The 17,772-nt window shown below is 41.0% G+C and overlaps 1 protein-coding gene across 4 annotated transcripts in view; it reads right to left on the bottom strand.

The window, feature by feature from the left end:
- Nucleotides 1-230: 230 nt before the first annotated feature.
- The window catches only part of ttll11 (tubulin tyrosine ligase-like family, member 11), a 42,468-nt gene continuing 24,926 nt past the window's right edge, over nt 231-17,772 (bottom strand). For 3 of the 4 annotated variants that reach the window (XM_074616883.1, XM_074616884.1, XM_074616881.1), the window contains 4 exons: nt 17,592-17,704; nt 6,495-6,773; nt 3,491-3,597; nt 231-1,928 (listed from right to left, as the gene is read on the bottom strand). In XM_074616883.1, the coding sequence (XP_074472984.1) occupies nt 1,615-1,928; nt 3,491-3,597; nt 6,495-6,773; nt 17,592-17,704 (813 nt within the window). In that variant the 3' untranslated portion in view covers nt 231-1,614. The remainder of the gene's footprint in view (nt 1,929-3,490; nt 3,598-6,494; nt 6,774-17,591; nt 17,705-17,772) is intronic. The other variant, XM_074616882.1, reaches the window with a different exon arrangement.

Raw genomic sequence — 17,772 nt, 5'->3', positions numbered from 1 at the left:
AATAGAACAAACTGCCAACAGGGCTGCCATTATGACATATCATCCCCTAATGATGTGACAAATGGTGTCTTTTAATGAGCCCATGGGGGAAATCAGTCCGAGGGACAGTAATGGTGTACATACAGGTTGGACAGTATTTGCAGCAACATGCACATCCAGCACATATATGTGGTTAATAAGAACAATAAAGAAGATATCATTTGTTTAAAAAAAAAGAAAGAAAGCTAAAAGTATTTTAGGACTTTTATTTTTTGCAGAGCCATCAATACATTTCATTCATATGATCGATCACTGTTAATAACCTCATAAATCTACTTCATGTTAACAGATACATACTGCAGTAAATATGTTAGTCCTACAGTACATACAGCAGAAGTCTTTGTTTAGTTCACTGTCTGTGTTAAACTGCTGCCCACGTTGCAGTTAAGTGATTTGATAGGTTTGATTGTTCTTCTGTGTAACACATCACACTTCATTATTGGTCTGCATGTGAGAAATTAATTTAATAATCTTGGTGTAAACGAACAAAACATAAATATTAACATTCAGCGAGTAACTTTAGTGTAAATAATTTAAATGTTTACGATCTACGACCTTTCTGGTTGGCAGTCATTTAGTGTGTCGCCACATCACACATTGGATGAGGTTTTGTTACAAACTTCATCTGAATCACATTTAACAAACATCAGACTAAATTGTGAAATTTGTGTGCCATGCAATTACTTCTGAAATAATGACTTGCCGATGGCAGTTGTGTGGCTACAAAGTTATCATCCTAACAACGTGTTGGCTGGAGGGCTGAGGGCTGCCTGACTGGAATAGCTGCTGAACTGAAAGTGTAGAAGTGGCGGCACGGCCTTTCCCTTTGAATACTTATTCACTTAACTCATCACTAATGGGCTCACGGAGCTAGGATGCACAGCTGTGCCACTGGCTGTAAATAGGCTTTCACCATCAAGCTAAACACAAATAAATACAGTACAGATCAGTACACACGCACTCAAACATACACAATATGCCCACACAAATGCTCAGTCACCCTCACATCCATGTGCAAATGTAATAGTTTAAAGAGTTGTGCAAATTCAAGAATATAATACACACACTAAGGACACTCCCGTATGCCCATTTATTCATGTGTGATGTGTGTGACTGCATTGAAAGTGAATCCCTGAAAAGAAAGTTTGATTCAGTGTAGGCGTTGCCAGAGAAAGGTGAAGGGAAGCACATAGCTGCCCTGTAGAATCAGTGAGTATATTAAAAGCAGCCATATCTTCCTCCTGACTGGACGTATATGATCACACCAGGAGGGGAGGAAGAAATGCACCAACCTCCTTATATACCGTGTTCTATGTCGTCTCCAACCCCCCCCCGTGGACATCTTCCCCCTCTGACTTGCAGGAGAACTGTTCTCTGCCTGATTGCTTTTTCCTCAGACAGCAGGGGTTAAGCGAGTCCTTCTCTCAGCTCCCATCATGCCCCTCTCTCTCAGCTCCCATCATCCCCCTCTTGCGGGAGCTGCAGAGCAGAGAAGAACATCTAATTCCCTGCTCTTGCGGAGAAGGCTAAAGGCAGTATTTGGGAGTTGGATGTCTAATTGGGAGCCGTCTCTCGTCAGTTGTCCACGTTGGCCCTGAGTGTGCGAGGCTTGAGTCTTTGATGCAGCCGGTAGTCCTGGCTGGACGCCCTTCGCAGGGGAGCCGGAGAGCAGAGCTGAGGGTTGGTGAGACCCAACGTCTGGGTCTTGATGGTTCGTGGCATCGCCCTGCTGCAGCTCACGGAGCGCCTCTCTTCCACGCCCGACTGGGACTCGAGCTGAGCCTCGCACAGCTCCAGCAGTGACACTACCTGCTCCCTCAGCGCCAGGGATTTGAACTTGCGACCTGCCAGGTAAAAAAAGGCTTCCACAAACGCTTGTAGTCCCATACCTGCAAAACAGAGAGTGGAACTATGCTCAGTAAAAGGAACACCTCCTTTTTGAGATTGTGTCTGCATGTCTTTGGGCTGTGGGAGGAAACTGGAGGACACAGAGAAACGGCGGGTTTGAACCCAGAACCCTCTTGCTGGGAGGCGACAGGGCTAACCGCGGCACGGTGGTGTGGTTTTACATTATGGTGACATTATTATTATCTAACATTACCACAGGCAGTATAGAATGCTGGGGGCACCAGGATGCTGAAGGGTTGAATGCATCGAGAGGAGAAACTGAGGATATTGGGGAACTAAACTAAAACTAAACTAAAACAATGTTTTTTGGTTAAACAACGGAAAAAAACGAACGGAAATTCATCTCAGTTTTTTTTTTAAGCTATAATATATTACTGCCGAAAAAGGAGACAACATGAATTTCCATCAACTCTCATAAAATCGAAGTACAGAAACTGAACGTGCTCGACCTTCCAGGAGATGTCGCCATGCCGCAATCGCTTCACATCGGACACTAAAGTAGCGGGAAGATTAAACATTAAACTTTATGGCCATTCCTATACAGATCTCCAACCATGTATTTTGTATGTATATGTAGCTGCAGTATTCCGAGACATTATACATGGCCCGAACAAAAACAAACTACAATTGTAAAAATAAAAATAAATATATAAAAACTAAAAATGTAACCATTCTGAAAAACTGAAACTAAACTAAAATGATATTAAAGTCAAAACTAAAAAAAAATAAGGTGGGGGCAAGGTCAGAGCGACTGAAGGTCAAAGAACGAATAAGAAAACAATGAACTGCTTAGAAAACGATAGCAGGAGCTGATTTTCCACCCAAAGGCTTTAATATTTCCTACTGCAGCATCTGTTCTCCTCAACCTAGAAGAGGAAGACAAATGTGCAGAAAAAGGAATCCATTGAGAGAAAAAAAACAAAGAACAAAGATGTCAAAACATAGCGTACTAACATGGGGAGGGTTGGGAGCTCATTTGATGTGAAATTATCAAATTTGTTACAGATCTCAAGACAAGTCCGTTGCAAGAGAGCATTTTCATTATTCCTTCATGTGTCCTTTTAAAACTTTGCTGCATATCCCCCCAAAAAACATCATGATTTGTAAACAAGTGTTATGCCTCCTCTTGGTTCCTCACAAATCCTCCAAAGCACATACACAGAAATAACAGACCTTGACACTTCAGTCTCCCTGAATACGTATGAGCTCATTCTAAATTCAGCCCACAATCTCCTCTGTACAGACCCTTCCATCCTGGTCCATGTGATCTCCATCCATCCGCTTCGCCTCGCAAACATTCCTCGCAAGGTGCAATGTGTGAATAATTCATGTCGGAGAGTCTCTTCGCTGTCACATTGTGATCTCGGCTCATTTCAATTACGGTAGCGCAGTCAGTGTCAGAGGGAATCTGACAAAGAATGACAAGCAATTATCTCCAAGCACATTATTTGCTCCGAGTCTCAAGGATACCCAGCTCTCTGTCCTCTACATGCCGTTTCTTTGTGTGTGTGTGTGTGTGTGTGTGTGTGTGTGTGTGTGTTACCTGCTTCTCTAGCATCGGGCATCGTTCCTGACCACCGACGTGTGATGTCTATGTAGAGGATGTCCACTGATGCCATGGAGAAGTTACTGTTGCTCAGCTTACAGGTCCTAAAAGCAATCAGTTAATCTTACATGTTTAAAGCTGCAGTCACTAACTCTGAGCAAATATGATAAAAAAAAGGGTGATTTTTATACTGTCACTATATCTTGACAGTAGTGCATGAGACAGGTAATCTGTGAAAAAGAATCATGTTCCTCTGTCTCCCCCTCGTACTCCTGATGGCATTTGTAAGTTTCTACCGCACCCGAAACAAAAACAGTCAAACTAGGCAGCTGAAATGTCGATTATTCGCCTGAACATCAAGATATGTTATCAGAAACATATTTTAGTGTACTGTTTAGCTGTATAATGAGAAAGTTTGTGACCCGACCGCCATGTTGAAAACCGCAAGGCCAAAACCAAGCAATGCCTACCGACTGGAGCAACCAACCCTCAATCACTACTCAGACCATCACCATCACAAGAGGGCAGCGCCCGTATACAGGATACTCTGGCTTCATTTTTGAACAGTGGACGCGTCGTCCATCTTTATATACAGTCTATGGTTGCAACAGACAAAAAAAATGCTATTCAAAAGTTCAATTTGATTTTCATCTTTATTTGAAATACTGGGTCAATAAACACAATATGGTTTTAAGCATATCTAAATAAGGGCTGTCAAATTGGTTTTAACGCAATAACGTACACTTGTGATTTAGGTTGTAGCAGCTTAGTTTTCAAGCTAGAGTGAAGATACTGATATTATGAAACTACAAAAAACCTGATGAATCCATCGGTACCAACCATATTGTCATATTAGCTTGTTAGGAAAGAGGTTTAATAACGCTCCAAACTAATTCAAAATTTTGTCCAGGAAAAAATGTCATGTCCATTTTCAAAGGGGTCTCTTGACCTCTGACCTCCAGATCAGTGAATGTAAATGGGTTCTATGGGTACCCACGAGTCTCCCCTTTGCAGACATGCCCACTTTATGATAATCACATGCAGTTTGGGGCAAGTCATAGTCAAGTCAGCACACTGACACACTGACAGCTGTTGTTGTCTGTTGGGCTGCAGTTTGCCATGTTATGATTGGAGCATATTGTTTTATATTAAATGCAGTACCTGTGAGGGTTTCTGGACAATATCTGTCATTGTTTTGTGTTGTTAATTTATTTCCAGTAATAAATATATACATACATTTGCATAAAGCAGCATATTTGCCTACTCCCATGATGATAAGAGGATTAAATACTTGACAAATCTCCCTTTAAGGTACATTTTGAACACATAAAAGAAATGTGTGAGTTCATTTGCGATTAATCACGATTAACTATTTGAATCGATGAACAGCTAAGCTAAATCTAAATCAATGATACTTGGAAACAGAAGGAGACTAGCTCATATTTCCCAGCTCTACCCTTCTATTCAGGGCTTCAAGGAGCTACACTTGATTACAACATCTTTATCTGGTCACTGCATATCCACAATATGTGAAGTCTTGATCAACTTCAATTAGCCCAAAATAAGGCTGCTAGACTTGTTCTTCGTGTTCATACCGTACTAGCATTATTGATGTGCACTGACTGTAACATACCAAATGGGGTATGTATAAGATAAGTTTGATCAACTAGGCTACATTCAGTTTGCAGACAAATCAGATTTTTTTGCGCATATGTGACTCAGATCTGTTTTTTCCATAATAGTGTGAACAGCACAAATCACATGGATTCTGATCTTTCCAACTCTCCAAGCAGCTTGATGTTCCTGTGACTACAGTTGCACATATTATTCAGAAGTTTAAGGTCCACGGGACTGTAGCCAACCTCCCTGGACGTGGCCGCAAGAGGAAAATTGATGACAAATTGAAGAGACGGATAATACGAATGGTAACCAAAGAGCCCAGAACAACTTCCAAAGAGATTAGAGGTGAACTCCAAGGACAACCGAGGAGGACGCAAATCATAAAAAAGCGAGACTGGAATTTGCCAAAATGCATATTGACAAGCCACAAAGCTTCTGGGAGAATGTCCTTTGGACAGATGAGACAAAACTGGAGCTTTTTGGCAAGTCCCATCAGCTCTATGTTCACAGATGCAAAAATTAAGCATACAAAGAAAAGAACACTGTACCTAATGTGAAACATGGAGGAGGCTCGGTTATGTTATGGGGCTGCCCTGCTGCATATGGCACAGGGTGTCTTGAATCTGTGCAGGGTACAATGAAATCTCAAGACTATCAAGGCATTCTGGAGCGAAATGTGCTGCCCAGTGTCAGAAAGCTTGGTCTCAGTTGCAGGTCATGGGTCCTCAAACAGGATAATGACCCAAAACACAGCTAAAAACACCCAAGAATGGCTAAGAACAAAACATTGGACTATTCTGAAGTGGCCTTCTATGAGCCCTGATCTAAATCCTATTGAACATCTGTGGAAGGAGCTGAAACATGCTGTCTGGAGAAGGCACCCTTCAAACCTGAGACAGCTGGAGCAGTTTGCTCACGAGGAGTGGGCCAACATACCTGTCGACAGGTGCAGAAGTCTCATTGAGAGTTACAGAAATCGTTTGACTGCAGTGATTGCCTCAAAAGGTTGTACAACTAAATATTAAGTTAAGGGTACCATCATTTTTGTCCAGGTCAGTTTCATTAGTTTGTTTTTTAAAATGATTCCGTTGAACCATAATTCAAAAACAATGTCTGATTTTCATTAGTTCATTTTCAGTAAATTTTTATTTATTATTACTTTTGTCAGTTTCAAGTTATTTCAGTGATCATTGTGGGTTTTTCTTTCTTTAACGGAAGGGTACCAACAATTTTGTCCACGTGTGTAAATACAGGGCTTCTCTTGTTTTCATGAATCTGTTTTATCTGGACAATTTGTGTCTGTGCGGACCCCAGAAAGATTAGCAACTACTATGGCAGAAGCAACTGGGGATCCCATCAAATAAATGAATACGATTTGTACCTGATGAAGGTTCGGAAGGCAGTGGGGCCCAGACGCATGTTGCCCTTGACCCCGAGGAAGCGTATGAACAGAGCTGCGATCCGCTCCACCAGCCGCAGGTAGTTGAACTGTTTGGTGTACTTGGGGTAGACCTGCTTCAGACACAGCGAGGGCAGAGCTCCTTCATCCGGGCTCCTCTCTTGTGTCTCCGCCTCCATGGGTATCTCCTCCCCGTGGTCAAGCCCACCGGCCCGCGGATGGAAACTATAGCCATGAAATGATAAGACAGGAAAAAAACCACTAACATCACTATAAATAAAGCATTGTATTTCAATGACAGACATTTTATAAATGTATTAATTAGCGAGTTGACTGAGCATGGAGTTTTTTACTGCGTTTTGTGCTGTCCAGCAGCAGCACAGAGTGTCCTGCAGGGCTGGAGCACAGGAATATAAAGCCAACCCAGAGAGCTTTTGTCAGCTGAGTTACAGATCACCTGAGGTAGATAAATGCACCAAGATTTTCATTCAAGCCTGCACTTACAGCCTGGCATGGCAGGGGGAACTGGAAGAATAATGTTGTATGAAGGATAGATAACTTTTTTAACTCCCTCATCTCTCAGCCTCTGTACAGCCTTTTTACCGTCTGTGCTTACATCCACAACATGAAATGCATCAGTAGTGTGATGGATCTACATGGTACGGGTTTTGCATTTAGAATTTAGAGATCAGTTTTGAATTCTTGTGAAGTTAACGGTCTAGTGTGAAGCATTCAGAGGCATCTAGTGGGGAAGCTGCAGATTGCAACCAACAGAAACTTCTCCCGTAATCGCGTAAACACAAATGGTCCTCTCTCGGTGTTTGGTTTGTCTGCTCTGGGCTACTGTAGAAACATGGCGGTGCAACATGGCGGACTCAGTGAAGGGGACCACCTCACTATGTAGATATAAACATTGTATTCTAAGGTAACGAAAACACAACGATTCTTAGTTTTAGGTGATTATACACTAATGAAAACATACTAATAAAACATACTAATATTAATATTATATCCCATTTCTGCCAGCAGATCCCCTTAAATCCTACACACCGGTCCTTTAAATGAGACAAAGCCCAGAAAGGAAAGAGACTTTTAATGGGAGCAGCAGTGTGACTCATAAAACACTGCATACCCACGAGATGCCTTTTGAAAAGCTAGTTGATCTCTGCAGTGGTTCTTATTCTGTGCAAAACATTAGTTAATGAAAGCATGCACTTGGAAAAAGGCCAATATTGCCAATTCCATTGCAACTGCTGATGGGGGACAAATTGTGCTTTAAGAGGTTAATTATTGACATCATATATGATGCTTTGAATGCTGATGAGGCGAAATAAAATACTTATGTCAGTTACTTAAATCACTCTCCTGTGGCACAAAGATAGTCAAGGGATGAGAGTTCAATGCAAATAAGGAAGTACAACTTGGTTTCAGAATATTCAAAGAAAGGCTTTGCAGATGCACACCGAGCCCCGAGGAAAAGCGCTGCACTGTGGGGACATTTTCTTTAAGTCATGTGATCCCCGCTGGCCCAAAATGACTTTTTCCTCATTCACAATCAGCTCTAAAAAGATGAACACTCTGAAGTGACTTTTTCTGATATCAGAATTAGACCCAATAGAAATAAAGGTACCCTGCTTAGATTCAGTGTTTCTTTGTGTATATTGTCAAGGCCTAAAAAAAACACGAGTACATTTCCTTCCTCACTAAATATTTGCAAATTCAATAAAACTTGAAAACTCATTGTTTAAATCTATGTTTGCCAGCTTGCCATCATCATACTTCCTGCATTTTTCTGGCATATTGCTATATTTCTTGGCACTTTACCGCCACCTGTCAATGAGAATAGTATGAAACCGTTGGTAGATACTAGGGCTGTCAATCAATTCAAATAGTTAATCGCGATTAATCGCACATTGTATGTAAATGTACCTGAAAGGGTTTTCTGTCAACATGGGAGTGGGCAAATATGCTGCTTTATGCAAATGTATGTATATATTTATTACTGGTAATCAATTAACACAAAACAATGACAGATATTGATCCAGAAACCCTCACAGGTACTGCATTTAGCATAAAACAATATGCTCCAATCATAACATGGTAAACTGCAGCCCAAAAGGTAACAACAGATTATCATAAAGTGGGCATGTCTGTAAAGGGGAGACTCGTGGGTACCCATAGAACCCATTTACATTCACATATCTGGAGGTCAGAAGTCAAGGGACCCCTTTGAAATTGGCCATGACAGTTTTTCCTCGCCAGAATTTAGTGCAAGTTTGGAGCGTTATTTAACCTCCTTTCTGACAAGCTAGTATGACATGATTGGTACCGATGAGTTCTTTGTGTTTTCTAGTTTCATATGATGCCAGTATCTTCACTCTCACTTTAAAACGAAGCCCACTACAACCATCGAAAGATCGGCAGCCCGTCAAATTTCGAAGAGGTTAATTAAAAATCGAAAGTTGTGTTAATGCGTTAAAGAAATCAGTGGCGTTAAAACGAATTTGACACACGAGATACTGTACAAGCAAAGCAGTGACCCACTCATCAAAACATTGCTTCATAGCCCTACTAGTGTAAAAATACACTGCGTACATTTAAAGAAGTCTCAAAGAGCAAAATCCAAATACAGTTTACTGCTGTTTCCACTGTTGTAGTGATCTCGGCTCACAATTAAATCAAATTACATATATCTACAATAACTATATGATGAGTGTCAGGTGTGATTGGTTACCATCCCACTACTTTCCACCTCACAGTTCATTTATTTGATCTCCGCTCTACCTGCCTGCCTCTCGCCGCCAGCCATCCCTTTGTGCTTCTTGCCCGAGGGATTTGCCGCTTCTCATAGAAAATGAAGAGGAGTCATGAATGTGTGAGTGTGTACACACTGTGCTTGACTGACATCTCCCTCCCTATCGTGCACCTGTTACTGTAGGGCAGAACCAATTACCCCTTTATCATTGGTATTAGTTCATGGAGTGCTGTGACCTCAAATAATTCCCACCACAGCAACCTGAGCCGAGGTGGCATCAGCGAGAATAAGTGAAAACACCTGAGTGGGTGCGCAAGGCCGTTAAAGACAACTCTGCTGGTCAACACATAACACACAAGCAACAAAAGAGAAGCTCAAAAGGTACATTCACGTCGAGGGGATTCAGTACTGCTGACTTTTATGAGGCAGTTTCTTTCTCCATGAATTAGTAAGCAGTGTGAATGGCACTGAGAGAGCACTGCTGAATGTTTAATAGAATCAATCATCCCTCAGCAGCCAGAAGGACACCACCCACATGTATTTAGACAGGACAGGCTCAGCTAAAAACGGACACGTCTTCAACAGAAGCTGACAGCCAGACAGACAGTGAGGGGAATGTCGACAAACATTCCCAGCAGACGAGAGAAGAAAATGATGATGAAGCGAGAGGGTAAAAGGTGAAGAATGGCAGGTTATTAAAAAGACATACAGAGGCCTGGTGCCAAATGTTAGCCGAGTGTACCCGAGGAGGGCTAGGCCTAATTTAGCTGTCATTACCCGGTGTAAATGCTATTTCTGTCCTCCTGGTGAATAAATCTTCAAAGCTTTTACACACTGTCAAAAGTCTTACAGAGGTGCCAGATGTGTCAATGAAAAGAAATCAAAAGTGTCTGCACACTTATCTCCATTTCAGAAATCTGAATTATTGCCTGAGCTTTTCTCAGAGCATGAGTCATACCAAAACACACACCCAACAAATTAGTTTCCCACATGTAGAAATACACACTTTGTGAGTTTAAATGATTTACAAGTATCTCCAAGAAATATTTATATTTCCAAGAAACGTATGAGCACATCTCTGGTAAACAGCAGATTTAAAGTGGTGCTATTCTGTGATTCTTTGTGGAGAAACTCAGCTTCACAGATCTGTCGATTAAATCTGCAGCTCTCCCCGGCATTACAGAGCTCAAGTTTCAGCTCATACTGCAACTTGGCTGTTTTGGTTCACTCACACAACTCTCATAGTGCTACTTTAAAAGCTCTACAGACCCACCGTGCACTACCTGCTCAGCACCAAACGGCACACAGACACAGTTAACAACTAGCTGGTGAACATAGTGCAGCATTTAGTAAACATGGAGAGATATTTTTAGAGACAAAAAACAGAGCTAAAAGAGAGTGGATATTGAAATTACATTCACCAGCTGGCCAGAAACACAACTCCAAATGATTGGTCCATAACTGCTGGATGTGTAAGTAAGTAACTATTACAAGTTCGGCATATCAACTTGCAATGTACTGCTGTGGACTTGGCCGGCAGCAAAACATATTTTAGCGCACTAAAAGAAAGACCCACCTAAGAAAAAATCAATATCAGTTTAAGTGTACACTATATTTAGAATATTTTCACTGCTTCACCTTACCGTGAGACAGCTTCTTACAACGAGGAACTGAAGCCGTTATCTAAGCTCTCTTCAATGCCAACAGACTCCTTTGACAAAAAAAGTTATTTTACCTGGCAGAAAACGGGAGCTGCTGGTCTACCACTACCTCGGTCGGTTAGTTAGTTTGTGTTCTTGTGTGACTTTGGCGAATCCGAGCTAACCCTTTAAAACACCAAAGTCACACAATAACACAAACTAACTAACCGATCGAGGCAGCGGTAGACCAGCAACTCCTGTGTTCTGCAAGGTGAAATTACTGTTTTTGTCAATGGGGTCTTGTGGCTTTGAGGAGAGCATAGATGGATATAATATCCCCGTCAGAAAGGTCTGTCTGACAGCAAGGTTAAGTGGTGAAAATATTCTAAATATAGTGTACACACATACATATTGTTTTGGTTTTTTAGGTGGGCCTTTCTTTTAGGTGGCTAAAATAAGTTCTGCTGCTGTACATAGCAGTATATTGCTTTGCTCCTGTGTTGGTACTCCTGTCTGTTTCTCCTAACAGGGGGCGTGCCGACCGTCATCTACTGTAGGTAATACACTGACTATGGATAAGTACCTCATACAACCCCACTGAGAAATACCCGAACAATCCCTTTAAAAAGACGTTGATATGTCAATGTGTGTTCACAAACTGTTTTCGCTGCACCCAGGTAGCCAAACAAATCGGTTTATCTGTCAGGTTTAAAATGGAAGATGTGAGCATTTAATTCACAAACTAAAAAGATTGCATTTTGGACACATAGTTCAACCTTAGTTACCTTAATCCACTTCAACATGTATCATTTGTGTCTATGCAGATGATGTTTTAGTAATCGTGTCCCTTGCAACCTATTTTAAGAAATGGGTGCCTACATATATCAGCTTTTTGTTCTCACCCACACTCACCTCTCATAATGGCCCTTAAATCACCCACAGAGACATCATACACAGGATTAATGAGCTGGGTGTGAGACGAACATGTCTGAGAGTCACTGATACCATCACACCCTCCTCCTCATAATTCCCCATTTACCTCTATCCACTTTTCTCCATAACACCACTCTTCTCCCCTTTATTCTACCATTTTGGATTTACTTATCTCTCTTATATAAGCTTAGAATCTATCTCCTTTAAATAGCAACGCTTTTTTCTACTCAGCTGCACCTTTGTATTGTGTGCCTGGTCAGTTCTCACCTCTCCTTCACTTCATCTTGACAAGTCAAACTCATACGGGGGTGGCTTCAGTTTAAACTCTGCGTTCTGAATGACTGAATCCCATCCATCCCACTGCAGAACAGCTGTCAGGGACCACAACACAAGTATATTTACTTACGGGTGCACCATCTGTGCAGTAAACAAATTACTTAACCTCCCGTAACGATGTCGGGAACATTTTGTTTGTGCTCCAAAAGACTGCTTGGTAATGATTCTGAAAGTTTGCAGAAGAAAAAGGAATCCGTTTTTCCCCATTAAAATACAACTGAACTGAACCTAAATCTGTGCATATGAATGGCAGCTTAAATCATGTCTTCTTTTTATAAAAGACTTAATCCATTTAAAGGGACTGTTTGTAAGAATCAGAAATGCTTGTTAACAGTGACATCTGTGGCTGTTAAGTCAACGAAAGTCAGCGTCGGGCTCGCGCTTGCTCGCTCTAAATAGACATGAACGAGCATCGCTCAAAACAGTGAGGCGACACACGTCAGCTAAAACCACAATATCACTCTATATTTCAGCTGCTTGGCAGTAATGTTAGCTGACCAGACAAAGGTCTCTCCATGAATCAATGCTGATCCTAGTATTGGCTTTTCCTGCTTCAGCCTCCCGACTGCGGTCGGAGGAAACAGGGGAGACACCGGCACCCGGTCGGAGGCGATAACGTTTCTCTCTGCGGAGCCCCGTCACTTCACAAGACACGGGAAACCTCTGTTGGTCTGGAGGAGCTGCAGCAGTTATTTCTGCACAAACGTCCATTCACTAGATATTCTCAGAGCTACAAAGTCTTCTGCAGTGAGGAGTGTGCGCGCATGCACGTGAGGTGGAGCGAGCTGAGTGAAGGCAGGCAGGAAGGCAGAGGAACAGAGTACAGCAGAGACTCCGGTCCTGGAGACCAAAGCTACAGTCTCCCCCGCGTCCTCCGACCGCGGCCAACACTGTTTAACAGACGGGCTTCACTAGATAGAACTTTGCGGTTTTAGTGCTTCCGTGTAGTTTGTGTTGGAGTCTTGTCTGAACAGCGTAGCCACACGTAAGCGTGCAGACGCGCTGAGCGCACATGAGACACCGACCCGGGTGATTTATACATGTAAGAAGTTACAAACAGTCCCTTAATGGCATCCCTGAGATGTATTTTATTCTGTGATAATCAAAAGACTGTTTGATTCTAATGCAAAATGGTTACCCAATTTCCGTCTCCCTTGCATATTTGCCTCAAATCAGTCGGCGGAGTTTGTTTTTCAGAAAAGCTTTGTTCACTTTTCACATTCTTAGGTGGATCTTGGATGCTGGAGTTTCTCTTATTTTTAGCTAGTGCCAGTGGTAAAAAGAAAACAACAAAGAGTATATTTACTCAAGCACTATACTGAAGTACATTTTTTTTGGTACTTGTACTTTACTTGAATATTTGCATTTTATGATACTTTATGCTGCTACTCCACTGCATTTCAGAGAGATTTTTTTACTCAACTACTTTAATTTGACAGCTGTTACCAGTTGCTTTTCAAATTAAGGTTGCATATAAAGAATAAAATGCATGCATCTCATACCTCACATCTCGTCATATAAATTATTAATAAATCAGATACATTTCTTGCAGAACGATTCATTTTGTGTTGATCCTTAAAATTAGGGCTGAAAGTTTGAAAAAAAATACATAATTGCGATTATTTTGACTGATATTGCAAAAATTGGAGGAGGCCATATTGTGATTTCAATAAAATTTAGATTCATTGTGCAGCCCTACTTAAAATACATTTGCTGAGGATACTTCTGTACTTTTACTTTTCAATGCAGGACGTTTACTTCTATTCATACACTACGGTTACTTAAAGGGGAACACCACCTAAATTAAGAATTCCAATATGTTATTTCCATGGCCTGAGAAAGTTCAATCAATATGGAGCAGTTCCACACTTTATGACATCACAAGTTTGAGTTTTAGCACTCCAGTTTTTGGATTTGGGAGTTGTTCCATGTTTACTAATATTTTTGGACTCTCTTAGACCATAGGAATAACATGTAGGAATATTGAAAATGAGTGTAGATCCCCTTTAAGTAAAGGATCTTAGTGCTTCCACTACTGGCTAGTGCCAGATCTTTACACACAACTGGCTTGATATAAAATGATAAATTCAAGGTAGCATTCAATGTCGTAAAGATGTGTGTTTTCCATCAGACAAATGTATGTACAATGCATCTGCTTTTGTTCCCATGTAAACACACAAAGAACACACATGGGAACTGAGTGATTAATGAGATCTTAGTTTGAGCCCGCGTCGTTGGCTGCAGTGATGATTACATTTTTTTGGAGCATATCCAATCTAATGGCTGATTTAATAAATATTAGCACTAGCTAGTTGGGACATAATTAGCATATCACCCCCCCACCCCCAAACCACAAAGCTCATTCACTAAATGCTGACAGCACACTTCCCAGCAATCACAACCTGACATGAATGCTAAATGTTTGTGGTGGAGGATACACACATTTTCAAAATCCCAACAGAATTATTACTGAGTTTTTTTTTATCATGTATATAGACCATAGGCCAAAGGATTTCAATATTACAGTCCTAATTTGTGATAAGATATGTTCTCGAAGAGGTTCAGCTGACAGCCACTGATTACAGGTTAGTGGACCTTGGGTCCACTTTTTATCTGCAATCATTGATTAGCAGTAATAAGTATTCTTATTACTGCTAATCAATGATTTGTATTATTTAATAGCAGAGTATTGACTGTCTAATCATCAGCATCCCAAATCTCTAACCACACACCCCATACACCTGCAACCTATTACCTGATAGACTACTGTACTGTTACTTACTATTTGATGTCATTATTGACATTTAGCACTACTTGTAGTTATTATTGCTCTCTAAAAAATAGAACTGCTCAATTTATACATGTTTAGTGTCATGGTATGTCCCGTCACTGCAAACAAAGATATATATGCTAGTCTCTCACAACATAAACCCTGTCTTTTTCACTGTCACTGATAAGCAGTGCTACACTGAATTCTATCATATTAAAGATCACTGAACTTATTTCCTTCATGATGCACCATGATGCTCCAGTCTGGACTTAAGCCTCTTTTCACCACATGAGTGCAGATTTGAAATGCTCTCTCACACTGAGATATTTTATAAAGATATTCTTCCACTACTTAATTGGCTTTAGGTGGCTTAAAATTTTGAGATAAAGTGACTGTGTGTGTGTGTGTGTGTGTCTGTGTCTGTGTGTGTGTGTCGAGAATAGAACAGTGAAATAAGGTACACACAGTGAAATGAGCCAGATGATTTAAAAAAAATCAGTACCGTTATAAATCACTGAAAGATTGCTGTATATTAGTGAAACTTGTTTTATGCAATGTTAGGAGTAATAGCTAACTAACTAAAAGCTACATTTACAATACAATAAACATTGTTTTCTTAAATTAATAACATACTGCTCATGAAAAGGGTCTTTGTGAATACAAAATTATAAATTGTGTAGAGCTGCAACTAACAGTTACTTTATTATAGCTCAACCGATACTGGATGTTGTGGTGGATACCAACACACTGCAGAATGATATATCAGCCAATACAATTTCAGAAAGGATCCTTTGAATGAGTAAGTGAGTGAGTCAGATGAAAAATAAACTTTTCAGTGCTTTCTGGTAACAATCTTTTTAACGGAGACACTGCTTCAACATATCCTTGGTATTTCTGATACTGATTTTTTTTTGTTATTTGACGAAAAACAGCAGCAAATCCTCACAATTGAGAAGGTGGAAGAAGAGAATGTTTGACATTTTTGCTTGAAAAATTACATGAATGGTTAACTGATTATAAAAATAGTTGCATCTTAACTGTCTGTTGATCGACTAAGGAGGCTTTCACATCAGGGACCCGGGCCCGAGTACACTTGACCCCAAAGTCCAGTTCGTTTGATTAGTGTGAACGCTCCGTACCGTACTCGGGCACGGTTCGTCGATCTGTAATTGAGTCCACTTAAAAAGGTGGTCTTGGGCACAGACCGGATGTGTACTTGGGTAAGGTTCGCATCAGGTGTGAAAGCCAACTGTACCAAAACACGGACGTGTACTGCTAGTTAAGGCGAGTAACGTTTAGTTTTGAAAGGGCAGGCTTTTCTCAATACCGCCGGTCTCCTCTAAAATCTGTAGGCTACATGCTCGCAGCATGCGCCGATCTCATCCTCTGAACTGCATGGCCACTATAAACAATAGTAAGCATTAGGGTTGAGTGTTGTTTGTTATTTTATTTACCTAATTTAAAGGTCAGCCTCTGTAGAACGAGAGCCGCTCAGTGGGCAGAGAGAGAGACAGCGGGGGGGAAACAGCGTGTAGAGGTGGCATATTTTCACATCTTACTCTGTCAAACCAGAGTTGGTGATTGTTGGAAAGACTAGGTTTACTTTGTTTCTGTCGAGTTTGAATGAAGTGTGTTTTATGATGCTCCGCCACTAGAACAGCTGATCTCAACATAAACAAACGCATGTGGATGATGACGCAAGTGTACTCGGGTACGGAACAACTTTACTACTACTACTTCTTACTTTCGTACTCAGACATGATACGAATCAATCGTACCTAATGTGAAAATGCCCTGATTGAGTATTATTTGTTCAAGCTCAAAATGTGAGAAATGTAAAGATACAGATACAAAGGTTTTCAGTAACTCCCACTATCTCAGGGCCTGAGGCCTAAATCAACATAAAAAGTATGAGGGACATTAGATTAAAGGATTACGAGTCTCTAAAAGTACATAGATAGGAATTAGTGGAAAGGAACAAAATTCTAAATGTGTATACTACATTATACTGTAATTCAGCCACGGACAAGTTCCAGATGCGGTTCTGCTGATTCTAGCTGGATGAAAATATCTAGCAACGCGGGAGGGACGAGGATTAAACTTATTATAGGCGTATTATATCAATGTGTTGCTGGCCATGAATGTAAGAGTTAAGTGGGTATTATCCCTGAGAAGATATCCCTGTCACTTGCAGAACAAAGCAGATCAAATATCTGATATAGAAGATAATCTGGAGAGGAGAGACGTGAGGGAAGGAATTTCTCAAGAAATTGAGATGATGGTGGAATAGAAACAGTAAATCCTCTTGTCATAGAAGAAAAACAGATTAAGAAGGGAAAAAAAACCAACACAAAACCTAATGGTAGAGGAGATTTATTGCCAGGCACCACGCAGGGCCGGGCAGCCACCAGACTACAGTACAGTAATGTGTAAATTTCCACCTCGGCTCAGCTGAATTTAATTTTTCCATTTAACAGGCTTATGGAGAGCTGTTGAGCGGTGCAGTGCTGGGCTCTGAGGAGGGATGGGCAGAGTAAGGTATCATGTCCTTAAAAGTGGACAGCAGACAAAGAGAGGACGATGGAGGAACATCAAACTGTGTGTTTACTGCACATGCATGTGTGTGCATGTGTGTGCATATTTACATTGAAGGTTTCTTGTGGCCAGGGTCCATAAGGCGCAGAGTGTCCCTGATCACACCCACTTTGACCTCTTCGTCGACCGGACTGGGAACATATTCAAAAACTCCTGGTGACACCTGAGACAAACATATATACTGTATATAAATACATATTACAGCAAATTGAATAATAAGGATAATATACT

This window comes from Sebastes fasciatus, chromosome 19 (genome assembly GCF_043250625.1).
Source record: "Sebastes fasciatus isolate fSebFas1 chromosome 19, fSebFas1.pri, whole genome shotgun sequence".
In the NCBI taxonomy this organism is placed as follows: domain Eukaryota; kingdom Metazoa; phylum Chordata; class Actinopteri; order Perciformes; family Sebastidae; genus Sebastes; species Sebastes fasciatus.
This window is presented reverse-complemented; position numbering and strand designations above follow the sequence as displayed.